Raw genomic sequence first — 14,373 nt, 5'->3', positions numbered from 1 at the left:
CTAGAAATTCATGCTCTCTAGTCTTCTACCAAAAGTGCTCCTACGAAGATGTGGAAGTTGATGAATGCATACCAGGAACAGAAAAATTCTACCTGATTGTCTTGCAAATGTGAGAGGTTTAGTAGACTTAGTCTTCCCTTTTGCTGGAACTAGATGTCATACAAAAAGATAAGTGAAACTGAAAATACCAGTGAAAGTGGGAAGGTGGCAAATCCTATCCAAGAGAAACTGACAAATATTGAGACAACTAATATTTAAATTTACAATCGTTCCTCTTTTCCAAGGTTTCACCACTATTTTCTACAGACTGCTTTGAAGGGTAGGAAGGCTACAAATCCCAATTACATAGCATTTATTTGCACAGAAGATATTTAGAAACAACACCACCAATGAAATTTGATCACAGGATACAGCACACAAGCCTTAAGAGAGTTTAGCTCCTTATTAAAGAAAGCAATTTCATGTTTTTGATTTTTTTTCCCAGATCAGGCCATTTCCTTGGTGATTTAGAAGCTACTTTGCTTCTAGCAAAAGATGGAAATGTGAGAGAGCAATTATACTGTAAAAAGAAAAAAAAAATCCTAACCTGCTCTAAACTGACTGTCCTTCCTTCTTTCTATTCAACCCATGTACTTATGAAACTTAACACTTAAGTAACACCAACTTAATGTACTAAGAAGTGTAATACAGGATGGACATTTTTCTTTGCTCTCTTTGGGTTGAAAAAGAGGAACTGTGGATGATTATGTGGGTTGGGCACTTCAGTCACAAGTTGCTTACATGCATGACTACCCTTAGAAATGTCTCTTTACCTCATTATTTTTGACTCACAGATCATCGACACAAGACCTGCTACAATGGGGAACTGCAAAGACCATTTCATGAAGAAGAATTCTGGAATAATTCATCTGACAACTATGTTTGTGGGAAATAACATCAGTAAAAATGCTGTACGGATAATGCAACCGAACCTTTTCATTACTTACGGAGCAAGAAGGTTCATTAATTTTTGCTGTAGGGCATTTTACATTTGAATAGTTATATTTAAGTGACATTCTAGCTTTCATATGAAAAGGTTAGAAGGTCTCCTCCTAGATAATTAACTATAGCCTTAGAGTTTAATGAAGAGACATGAAAAACACAAAGTCTTCAACTGCAAAAATTTTACACATTGAGCAGATTTGCACAAGGACTACATGGGTTAAAAGAATCTACCAACAGAAGTATGCACTATCTATATATGAAAAACACTGACTTTCATGTTTCCAAATTTCAAATTGGACCTTATCAGCAATTTTCTGAAAAAACCTTTTTTGTATCAGAATATCTCACTTTGTCATCTGAAGAACTGCTTGCATGTCAATAAAATTTCACCAGAAATCAGCCTAATTTTCTGTCAGTCTTCCTAGAAAATCAGGTTGCCTGGAGGACACAGTATTTTACAAAGCATATTTCATTCTGGAAACATCAAAATATTCTTGCATATTGCATTTCCATGGAAGAGCTACAAATTTTGTGTCTATTGGATGTGGAGAAGTAAATCAATATCACTACCTGGAATTAGTAAAAATATTATCATAGAATAATTTAGGTTGGAAGGGTAAAAGTCAATCACCTAGTTCAAGCCCCTGATCAATGAGGTCCAATTAGATCCGGTTGCTCAGGACTTTGTCCAATTGAATTTTGAGTATCTCCAAGGATGAAGATTCCRCCAGCTCTCTGGGCAGCCCATTCCAGTGTCTGACCACCCTGCCTCACAGTAAAAACATTCTTCATAATAGCCAGTTGAAATTTCCAGTGTTCCAACTCATGTCCATTGCTTCTTGTTCTATCACTATGCACCTCTGAGAAGAGCCTGGCTGTGTCRTCTCTCTACTATCCCGTTAGGTAGTTGAAGAAGAAGATCCCCTCGCAGCCCTCTCTTCTTAAGGCTGAACAAGCCCAGTTCTTTCAGCCTCTCCTTTATGTCATATGGTACAGACCTGACCATCTAGGTGGACCTCTGCTGGACTTGCTCCAATATGTCAATGTCTTTCTTCAATGGGGGAGCCCCAAGCTGCACACTGCACTCCACATGTGGTCTCGCAGGTGCCAAATGGAGGGAAATATTTACTTCCCTTGACCTTCTTTTTCACACAGCCCAGGATGTGGTTGGCCTTACTTGCTGCAAGGGTGTATTGCTGGCTCATGTTCAACTTTTTGTCCACCAGGAGCCTGAGGTCTTTTTCTGCCAAGCTGCTTTCCAGCTAGTTGGCCCCAGTCTGTACTGGTGCACCAGGTTATTCCACCCCAGATGTGGGACTCTGTATTTGCTTTTGTTGATCTTCACGAGGTGCCTGTCTACCCATTTTTCCAGCCTGTCAAGGTCCCTCTAAATAGCAGCCCTGCCCCCACTGTATAGACTGCTCCCCMAAATTTGGTATTGTCTTTGAACTTGCTCAGGGATGCTAGTATGCTATGGGATGCTAGTATGTTATAGTAGGCTGCTACCAGCTGGACTTTGCACTACTGATCACAAATCCTTGAGCCTAGCAGTTCAGCCAATTTTCTACCCACCTTATAGTCCATATGTCATCAATTTGGCTATAAGAATACTATGGGAGAACAAATGTGAATACTTAGACTCCAGCTAGTCTCTTATCTAAAATAGTTCACAATCCTTCTAGATAATACAATTTATAAACCATTGGCTAGTAACAGACAAACAGGACAGTCTGAGAAGTTAAGCTAGGGACAGTGAATCATGAGAAGTATTTATTACAAAATTACAAAATTCATATCTGCAATATGGGATGTTTCACCTGAAAAACAAAAATGTTTAATGATTTAATTCACTTAAAAATATAAATTAGATAAAAACCTAGACTTCATGATACCAAGGTTTATCCAGGAATGTCCATACAGATAGATTTCTGAGCCCAAAGATCTGTGTATTTTTTTCCAGTGAACATCAGTTAAGTCTAATAAGGTATTACTTCCACCTGCATACTTTGCATCCCTCATTTAAAGCATAAAAATTTTAATCCTGTAATATGCTTTAGCACATAAACCTGTTTGGCATTCAAAATATTTATCACTTCAGTAATATCTTTTTTCCCGATATGTATCCAATTTTGATCAAAAGATGAAGCAGAATACAACAAGTGTACTCCATATTTTTTGTACATACKAATTAAAGCTGAGTATTCAGGACGTTTTGGTTGTTTATTTTTGGGAGTAAATAAAATTTATCTTATTAACTATTTACATTTCTTAAACAATATCAGAAGTTACTCTCTCACTAGCCATTATTAAACCAACAATCAGCTACAGCTATGCAGTATTCAGTGCTGGTGCTTTTATCTCACTCTCCTAGAATTAGAAAAAATTATAAAGAAATTGAAGCACACCTGGAATAAAAGAAGTATTGCTTTGCTTCAGACTGCTGTTTGGATAATGGAGAAAGGCATATCTAGGAATTACAAGCTTGATACAGCTCAGTATTTATATATAGCAAGTAGTTACTGTTCATGTTCAGCAAGGACCAATGAATCAGTTGCAGAGATACTGGCAGGGAAAGAGGGAAGTGAAAAAAGGGAGCTTCCTTTTACATGTAAATCTGAGCAATATTTTCAGTGTACAGTCACTTCAAACAATACCATCTATTTATGTTATATATAAAATTTAGCATAAGCAATCAGAGGTGCTTTAAAATGGTCTGTATTATTAGAGACTTTTGCTATAGACTAAACATGCAGTGCAATGGAATGAATAAATGGACTGCATTCTTGGAAGATGGTGCTTATTTTGATACAATTAAAAATGGCAAATTATCTATTTCACCTTTACATGACTACAACACACACATCAGAGTTCTATTATTGTTTTTACACTGTTGTAACTAGACTAGAGCAAGTGTATCTAGCCCATAAAGTATCAGAGCTGATAATTAGGCTATATTTTATTGCTTTTTCAGAAGACTTTTAATGACTGTTTGGTAAAAAAAAAAAAAAGACAAAACTACAGGACTGATTAGGAATTTATATTTTTTTCACCTGACATGAATTTTCTTTATTGAAAGTCGGATATAGTCTGATGCTAATTCATGTATACTTCTTAAATTTCTATGAGACAGAATAGTTGCAAGGAATTTGGCATGAAACACAGTATCCAAGAAAAACAATATAAAAAAGCTGAAATATGCATTCATTTGAACACTCTGAATAAGAAGCCCTTTAATAGTCCATGTTATAAACGCATATAATATGTTAGCATTTATTTATCTTTTTTTTAATTCAAATATATGTTAGTAAAATCATTACATGCATTATTTCCACACATTTTATTCAAATGACACATCTAAAAATTATTTTAAGAAGCGTAAGACTGTTTTACAGGTATAAAAGTATAGTTGAAAATAAAACAGTTGTTTGCCTTTATGGTAACAAGGACATGATTATGCTGAAAATATCTTCAAAGAAAGATTCCCCAAAAGGTTATCTTCAATATTTTTGGAAAAGTGTTAAGGTGATGTTTTCTGCTGCAGTTTCCTGTACCATACGGGTGCCTCCTTATTTGTCTGTGAAATAAAGAATGTTTTAATTGTGAGACAGAGTGGAAGTCAGGAGAAGAACATGCCATCTACACTGAAGTCTCTTCTTATGTAGTTCACATTGATAATTGAGAGCTTTGCTTAAATTCAAATAAATTGAAAATAAAAATATGCATTTAAAGTTATTATTACTATGTATTTGTACTAAAACTTCRCTACAAAAAGTAGCGATTGTACAAAAAGCAGATTGTACAGTAAGAACTAAATGATTTAATTGTTTTAAAATATCTATCACAATGAAAACATGCATGAACTGTACCATAAATAGCTTTCATTTTAAATTGCATCATACCATTTGAAAATGGGATAGAACCTGGAAAAGAGATCTTAGGTATACCATACCATAACTTACCAACACTTTATGCAAGAATATAGTGCTAAAAAAGTAAAAATTCAAAATAAAAGAATTCTGCAGTTTTCTGATAGTGTAGAACGTATTTTAATTGCAGAGAATTATTTGCGAGTTACTTCTCATTGCCTTCATAGTCCTGTGGGCTACTGCTACACAGTCAGGACTGTGTGACATTCCTGTGGCAGTTTCAGTGGACGTTTATATAGAGAAATAAAATTAAAACAGTGAAGGAGGAACAAAGTAAGGACAATTCTGCTCTCAAGGTTGGGTATAATCTCTTGCTTTAATGTGTAATGTCTCTTTTGCCTGTTGCCCCTAAACTTGTCTCTTTCTAGTTGTTTCTATCTGCTTTCTATTCTTTCTTTTCCTCGAAGATTTAATAACCAGACAATGTTCAATCTACTTCAGTCTGATSGATCTTATTGTTGGGGCTCCTCATCACATTTTTATCTCCACCATTCTCTCATATTCAAGATTTCAGTTACAAAAGTCAGTCTGCTTTGTTTGTCCAAACTTTAAAAAAACTAGAAATTGGCCAAAATAAGGCAGGATTTTCACAAGACTATTAACATCTCTCCCTATCTAATAAGAAACCCTGCCATCTGCCCATTTTCAATTCCCTACTCCAAGCTCTGAAAATGCTAGTTTTTCAAAGAAAATTTGGTAAGAATTTTTAAATGTAGAGGTGTTTTTCCTAGATCCACACAACCTAATTGTTAGTTAAAATTTTGGCTCCATTTTAGATCATTCAATAGCTCCGTCAAAGAAAAAGTTTGGACATTATGGATGATTTGGCACTACCAAAAGGATTATGGAGAAGATAGCACTACACTTGTCTCTCTTACCTCTGAACAGTCTCACAACACTGTCCAAGCATGCTTTGCACTCTCAAAATCCCCATATGCCTTCACATTACACCCAGGAGATACAACTACCCCTTACATTTTGCACTATAAGAACAATATCCTGATGTGCTGCAATACAAACCTCACATTATTTAAGACACTTTGAAATTTAAAAAGCTCTCCACAAAAAAATAATGATACTTTTGAACCACAGCAACACCATATCAGTCCCAGGGAAAAGTCAGGGGTCAAATGCTATGCAGCGTGGATACAGCTAGTCTACTCTAGAACAAGGTAGCCTCAAGCAGTGTGAACTCAAGTCATGATTTGGTCTGTGACTCAGCATTGGTCCTTATCCCTCTTAAATTTATTGGTTTAGGACAGCCATACTGAAAAAAACCTTCTGAACTATTTTCCTGAAGCTTTCATATAACAAAGAATACTAAAGGCACTAATAAGTTAATATAACGTATAGTAAAAGCAGACAACTTGAGGTATTTAAATCCAAGCATTTAGTTTCTAAAGGTATAAAAGAAATTTTTTAGTATTTAATATCAGGCATCCTTAATAACAGAGGTGATATCAATCCTGGACATATATGTTAATATTAAAATACATAAGTACATCGATTTCTTCATTCCTGCTCCACAATATACATATATATACATGCTCAACTCATATATGTTCATGGTAGATTTAAAATTGTATGTATACTCTGTGGATCCCTTTACCTGTTAAAATGTTTGATATGGAAAAATTGATTTGCTACCCACTTTTTATTCTATAATAATTACATTTTTAAAAAATTCTTGTTTATTGTGAACTTAAGGTGTAGAAACAGCTGAACAGCAAAATAACATCTTAAACACAGCAATTTATCTCCTTAACATTGACCACTGCCATAAAGAGCAAAAAAATTTCAGATGAATTAATTATGTACCTCCTTGAACTATGAACCCACTTTTTTCTTTTTTAAAAGTGAGCAAAAATAATCAAAAAAAGCTTATGTCACTTTCTTTAATTATAGTACTTACAAATAATGTAGGCTTAGGTGTAAATATATTTTCTTCTTCATGATCTGGTAGCAGTTTTATTGAAGGGCTTGATTTGCTTTTTGCAGTCACACTTTTTACATCAGTATGAGACTGAGGTAAATTCTGTTCATAGCATTTACCTTGTAGACTAATTAAAACCTGTTTCATTACTGCTAGTTCCTGTAAAATGATAAAAGACAATGCTAAGTTATTCAGTAAAATTACATCTGAGCCTATTAAAATGATTATTTGTTAATAATGAATTTATATTCATCAAACTAAAGTTCTAAACGGATCAGTAACTGTAACAAAAATGAYCATTTGCTTGCCATTGCTAATGATTACTAATTAGACACTAATAAAAGGAACATAGTAAAAAAGGCACACAAGATTTATACAACTCAAATTTTGTAATGCTTAAATGCTGTAAAAGATAATATTCATCACGCATTAAGGAACCCACTATGTCCTTTTAATTTATGCTTCCATTTAAYGTAAAATAAATTTTTTGTACTTTTTGAGGGTTAGGTCTTTCGTAGAAGTCTTATAAATACATTACTAGAAATATATATAAATGTATTTATATACAGATCAGAAAAAAAAGAAAAATCTATTAATGGAAAGACTTTGGAGGACCTACAGCAAAAAACAAACAAACAAACAAAGAAACAAAGAAACAAAGAAACAAACAGAAAAAAACATATCAGAGTGGAAAAGAAATTGAAGGAAAAATGAAAGTTTCAACATGGAAAAAAAAGAAAAAAGGGTACAGAAATGCATACTTTTTTGGATGTTCTAATAATTCGCTTTGTAAACAATTTGGATTCATTAGAAAATAATTTTTTTCTTACTCCTTACCTGAAGAAAAACAGATTATTGAAAATGTTCAGTAAAGTGAGAAAAGGAAAAAAATGTGKKTTTTTTTGATTTAATAGGCTATCTTCTTTTGTCTCCTTGCCTCTCATAGTCTCTAACATTTTCTTTCCCCATATTTAACAGATATAAGTAGTATAAAATAAGTTACAGAAGTTAGAGTGTTTCATCTGTTGTTTCACCTCCACCTTGCAATTAACAATTTATTATTGGAGAGCTAAAACAGCAAAGTCAGTAGAAAGCCTTTCAAAGATAGGTTTAAAACAATTTTACAATTTTTAACTGTTAATGTTTTTGCTTGCTTGCTCTTTATAAATGCTGTGGTCTTCAACAAACATCTAGTATTGCTAAATTATTAGTATTCCTATAATTAACATTGTCTTATCTCTCAACCAGAACAGTGTAACTCATTTATAGCTGAATGACAAACATTTGCTATATCTTACTTTTTAACTCTCATCAGAAAATTATTGACACATATCCTATTTTCCTTGCATTATTAAAAACTAATTTAACAAAATTCAGCCTTTTAAAACATTCTTGACATATACCTTCTCTTTGTCTATTGCTGTCTTTAATTTGTGCCACGCTAATTCAGTTATATGAATTGATGTTACACTCCACAGACCAGCTTTATCAAGTGTACAAATTGTTCTTGTATCTCAGTCATTTAATATTAACTATTTGCATAATTCAGCCATGTGTGGTGGCATGTTAAAACGGCATGACTGCAGAGCAGCTGTTTAGAAGGACTGCATAGTTGATGCCAACATGTTTTTCAAAGCTGTAAACTCTGCAAAGATGTTGCCAAAGCGACACATAGACAGAATTTCTTGATGAAAATAACTCAAGCAGGCATATAACAAATAAGTACACCATCAAAGGAGATTAAGTTGTACCCAAACAATGTTTTGACATTAACAAGTGCTGTTCCTATAGTTAAACTTGGTTATTCTGTGGACCAAATAGTTGCAGCAACCAAATAGTTTGCCTTTGAACAAGGCAAAACCCCAAAACTGTCATGCAGATTTATTTCAGAAACAGAATTGAAACCTGTATATGTAGGGTCAAATTCTCATGTCAAGATCCACTCAGCAATCTACGGTCTTCTCTACTTCACAGAGCCTGTCTTACACTTGACAGCCCTGTGTCTTCTCAGAATTGGAATAGACTGTGGAACGTCAGCTCACATATGAGCTTCCACTGTGACTGGGGAATTTTCAAATAGGAAGCTATGGGAAGGAATGACAGAGAGTGGGGAAGACAATTTATCCCACAATGGACACATTAATTTTGCATCACAGTCAAATTTACCACGAGAATTTAGCTAAAGTTGCCTTAATATTTGTCCTAAAATCCTTTTATATTTATTCAAAAAGACCTTAAAAAGATTGGCAAAATTCCACAGGAAACTTCAACAGAATTAGGAATAGGAATTCAATAGAATTATTCTTATGTATATTGCTAAATGAGTAAAGAAAACTGGCCCAACACATTTGCAAAAGATTTACTGATTTCTACTAAGTGAATACTGAAAACAAAGTTTTGTTTTGAACTGCAGTAGTTTTAATCTTATCTCTTTAGATTCCTCTTTTCCTTTTCAGAATCTTAATTCTTAGATTTAAGCCTTCACTTCTAAATTCTAAACAAAGAGTCATTAGCACTATCTGGTACTGTTAGCATGCTACCATAATTTAATGATATTTTCTAATCCAAAAAGTGGCAGGTTGGTCTAGAAAGCTAGCAGGGTGAAAGAAGCTCTGCAGATTGTGTGTAGCAGAAATACGGCAACTTGTTTCAGTGTGAATAGGATCTTGTGAAGGAAGAAAGGGAAAATATAGAGGTATAGAGATCAAGATGGAGTGGAAGAATCTTTTGTTTGCATACAAGACAGACATGTATTAGTTTCAGGATAAACTAAGTACAGAAGACGTGAGCAGAAATGGATGGTTAAATTTTTATAAGTTTTTACTGTGGGAAGTCCACAGTTCTATATCAAGGCAGTGACGTAAAACTGTTTACTTACAGCATTCACTTCAGTTAGTGCACTGAAGAAACAGCATTGCTAAAGCCCCATACATCCCTATTTCTCTGTGGAGATAGTCTTGCTGCACTGGCTCTTGGACATACAAAAAAGACAGGCCAGGCTAGCTGAATAGGGCTTTGACTTTGGAGAACCAAAACCACAGTTCTCCTTGGGAGAACTATGAATACTAATATCTCTGAGTGGATTCACACAGCCCCTCTCCACACTGGCTTTATAGCTTGTCTTACTGCCCAGAAGTTTGGGAACACAAGCACCCACTCCCCAGTTATGCAGTATTCTGCTGGGATGAGGCAATGGAGACACACAGAAAACAAGGCAGGTAGCAAGAAAGGGTGGGTTAAGGTAGGAAAAGGGGGAAAAAAATCTGCAGCTGGCACCCAAACACTACTTACATACAGTGAATGTCACCCACACAAACAATATCAGGGATATACCATCCTTACTAAATGTTCCAAAACCTGATGAATTTTACTAAGAATGCTAAACTGTCCTTCCTACCAGTACAAATGCCAAAAAACAAAGTAGTAAGCTGTATGGCACATTAAGTGGGATTCAACTCAAGCTTTTAACACCTAAATTTACATGTCTAAACATAAGTATTTACACGTGAGCTTGGTATCTAACTTTCCATTACAGACAGTGTAGCTTGGAGAGTGATTCAACTCACTCAGAAGTGGACACTCACCGGCACGTCATTGAATCGTGCTGTAACACCATTAACCATATTGACTAGACTGCAATTGTCTATAAAGGGAAATAAGATGTGTAGCTCACTGCAGACACCTACATTTAGATGCCCAAATTTAGGTGTTATAAACTGAATCCATTTTTCACCTAACTGCTTATAATTTTCTCTTCTCAGCTTTAACTTTTCCTTCTACTTCACCTAAAACATCTTTAATCCTGAACAGTCAAYGTGCACTCATAATTCACCTTGCATAAATATTTGAAGTATTGAATTACTGTGTTAAAAAGAACTTTTAGAACAGGCATTAACACCATAGATCATCTACTCATGGAAGTCTTCCTAAACATATACAGGTTCACAGTTTAGAACAATCTAACATCCTGTACTCCACTTATTTATGCACATTTATACACATTTAAATTAAGACTATTTGAACCATAAAAGAAGTACTAAAATTTTTGCATACATAACCAGTAAGTAGCTAGAGTTCAAGATAAACGCACAGAATAATCGACTGAGGACAATACGAGAGACATAGCTGCAGGTGAAAAAAGGTAGCATCTATTACATTATAAACAGTTTCAGAAAAACGTATTTGCTTATTTCCATTTATTTTTTGTACTATGATATTCAGCAACACTTAACTAAAAATAGCAAAGGAATTTTGTGTGCCAATATACAAACAGTTTTTTTTTTTTTAAGAAAAAGGAAAGAATGTATTTAGGATAAGCAAAGGATTAGGCACCAATATTTTCCATGGTGTTCTTTAATTAAAATATTTTCTATTTGGGGATTTTTCTTTCTAATTATATCTCAGTAATCTATTAGGCTGAATGCTCTCATTGTGATGGATGTGGAACTCTCACAGCTTGCAAAAACTGTATACCATATCAAAAACATACAGCTTTACAACAGGCCTAAAGGAAACAAACCAAAAATGTGACACATTTTTAAAATGTGAAGTAAAAAAGGCAAAATAGTTGGATGCTGCCTGCATACTAACATTTCAGTATAATTTGAGATTTGAGTAAATAATGATGTTTGATCTTGAAGCAAGTAAAAATAAATCATACTTTATTTAAAATTGTTTTTACCTGTTTATTATGGATAATTGAAATAGTACCTAGAAGAACAGAGACTGAAGATCAGTTTGGGAATACAAAGGATAATATTTGATTCCTTCAACTAAATCAACTAGCAATGTAATTAGAGGCTAGAGAAGAGCAAATGCAAAAATAAGCGGCAGCATTATAAAATATAAATGTATTTGGATTTATGCATACTATAAAAGGATCTCTATCAACATGTTTTTTACTGATACTACCTTAAACATATATGTATCAAAAAGCTTCTTACATTTTCCTAATTCATTACTACAGAAATTCAAAATCAGTATAATATTAAATGTTATAATCAAATAATAACTTATATAATCCAAACAAAATAAAAAAGAACTGCCTAATATAGAAAATGATTGAGGCATAAAAGGGAATGCTGTCTTATCAAGCAAATAATTGACGAAGGATATGAAAAATTTGCCTGCATTAAGCACAATGGGTATTTATCAAGAAAGCCTTTCCATTTCTTTTCAGTGGATTTTCGACAAGTATGAGCATTTTTCTTCTGTCTCTGTCATAGAACTATAATCAAAGCAAGAAAAATATCATCTCTGTGCACTCAGTTTGCAAAGGCACTTAACATTACGTGTGTGTATGTGTATAATTATAATAAATATAATATGTAATATAAATTTATATAAGCAATTAAAATGATATATATTTATATATCACGCTCTGGAAGCAGATGCAAAATAACAATGTTAAGAAAAAGCAACTGACTTACAGAAATCAATTACATAAATGTCAATTCTTATGATCTTTTGGCAGAGATGTCTTGCACCTTCAAACATTCTCTGTACAATGATCTTAGAAAGAAACTTTGCATAGGTTAAACTGAACAGTTGAAAATGTTCAGTAGGAGGAGATAGCTACCTTTCTGGACTGAAGATAATTCATTCTGATGGTAAATTTAATGTCTTTTCATAGCACTAATAGTGTCACAAAGGCAGCCAATGGATGTCCAGGACTTCTGGCTCCTTTTTCATATAGTAAAGCACATGGTTAGCACACTCAGATATATATCCTCTAAAGCAGAAGTGACCCTAACAGAGGCACAAAAAATTGACTGAACCTTTGCCAYGTCAAATGCTCTTCTACTTTTAGTTTTACAAATAGAATTTATGATTGCAAACTTCACCTTGGATTAGAACTCTCTTTTGAAGCAGAGGACATCTATTGTGGAAGCTGAACAAGAAATTTTTATCCTAGAAAATGAATCTGATTGTGGCAAAACCATTGCATTTTGATGACTGACAAGTGTTCCAAAGAAGACAACAGTATAAATCCCCAGTAAAAGAATGGAAACACAGAATAGGTGACAAATGCTATGCTCTTTAAACAAGAGAACCAATTTGACTGACAAAATCAAAAACAAAAAATCAACTGAAGGAGTTATGACAATAGAAGTTTGTTGTCCTCAGAAATGCTAATCAGAACTTAAAATCTCTCAGTACTTGTGAGTAAAGCACTAAGATGGTGGTTTCAGATGTTTTTTTTTTCCCCTAATCTGCAGGTTTTGTGTACCATTTAAGAGTAAAGCCTATATGTTAAGGAGATCCTTTTGGAAAGCTGGTATTCTTTGCTTTAACTGCCATATGGTCCCCATGTGGTTAAATTGTACCTCAAAATAAAAATATGCATCCAGTCTGGAGAAACTTGAGAGATTCCAGCACTGTCTTTGGGACCAAGAACAGTTGGAGTGTATAGTCCCTCTTGCATGGCAGAGGGCCAGATAAAAATTGCCTCAAGAGAGACTTAGTACACTGCAACTTGAATTGGTGACTGGACTCAGCCAAATAGTAGGTCTGAGTTAAGCAGTCTGGTGACCATTCTGGCTACACTAACTTCTATAATAATAATAATGATGATGATGATGATGATGATAATAACAATAGCACATGCAAGTGAGGGAAGACAACTGTACTGGGATGAAAAACATGTTCAGGCTAGGTCTATGCAGTCTACATATTCTGTAATTTAGGCAGCTGCAGTCTTCAAACAACAGCTAATAACAGGGAAAAGCAGAGTTCAAAATGAGATCAGAACTATGTGAAGGAATACCAATCTGAGAAATCTAAGACAAAATAGTATTTAAGAATACTATATCCATTTGCTAGTGTTTTGTAATGAGTGTATTTCATGATTAATTTCTCAGCTTCTCAAGAATTAAAAGCTCTCATTCAATATCCAAATGTTCTTGGGAGGACTCAAAAAAAGACCATTTTCTACTTCCTATGTGTCCCTCTTGAAAGAAAGGGATCTAAATCAGGAAATGGGTGGGGCGGTGTGGTTCAGAAGGAACTGGTTTCACAGCCTTCTGCCTCAGTGTTCAGTAGGCTCAAGCTTGATGGGCATATAAGCTGGTGGTAGAGAAAATACTAAGGACAGTGCTCTCTATGAAAACTGTACATTTTCTTACTTGAATCCCTCCTCAATTCCTATTGTGATTTTCTGTGGGAGTAAGGGGGTGTTAAAAATAAACTCATATCATTTAACAGCTGATATTAAGATAGATAGGGATCTCTGTGAGAATTTTGGCTGCAATTCAGCTTTGGAGCATGTGACCAAACACTTGGGTGGACTTCATCATACTGAACTTTAGACGTCTTCAGTAATAATATTTAAACCTAAGCTAACTAGCTTGTCTAACTCCTCTCTATAGCTACTGTTGAGAAATTCATTGGTTAAAATTCATTTTGCAGATTTTAGATGAGGATATGAGGATGAGATAAGTCACACCCTACATATGCCTATTTTTATTTTCTCAGTACAAAGCCCTGGATGACTTTCAGATGTGAAAATCTACAGTGTAGATTTTTAAAATT

The 14,373-nt window shown here is 34.2% G+C and overlaps 1 protein-coding gene across 6 annotated transcripts in view; it reads right to left on the bottom strand.

The window, feature by feature from the left end:
* Positions 1–4,037: 4,037 nt before the first annotated feature.
* Positions 4,038–14,373, bottom strand: part of PIBF1 (progesterone immunomodulatory binding factor 1) — a 127,657-nt gene continuing 117,321 nt past the window's right edge. For 5 of the 6 annotated variants that reach the window (XM_026061977.1, XM_026061974.1, XM_026061978.1 and 2 more), the window contains 2 exons: positions 6,823–7,002; positions 4,038–4,558 (listed from right to left, as the gene is read on the bottom strand). In XM_026061977.1, coding sequence (XP_025917762.1) covers positions 4,502–4,558; positions 6,823–7,002 — 237 coding nt within the window. In that variant the 3' untranslated portion in view covers positions 4,038–4,501. Of the gene's footprint in view, positions 4,559–6,822; positions 7,003–14,373 lie in introns of those variants that run through there. The other variant, XM_026061979.1, reaches the window with a different exon arrangement.

Source organism: Apteryx rowi, unplaced genomic scaffold (assembly GCF_003343035.1).
Source record: "Apteryx rowi isolate R43461 unplaced genomic scaffold, aptRow1 scaffold_189, whole genome shotgun sequence".
In the NCBI taxonomy this organism is placed as follows: domain Eukaryota; kingdom Metazoa; phylum Chordata; class Aves; order Apterygiformes; family Apterygidae; genus Apteryx; species Apteryx rowi.
Note: the sequence above shows the minus strand (reverse complement) of the source record. Positions and strands in the feature narration are given on the sequence as shown.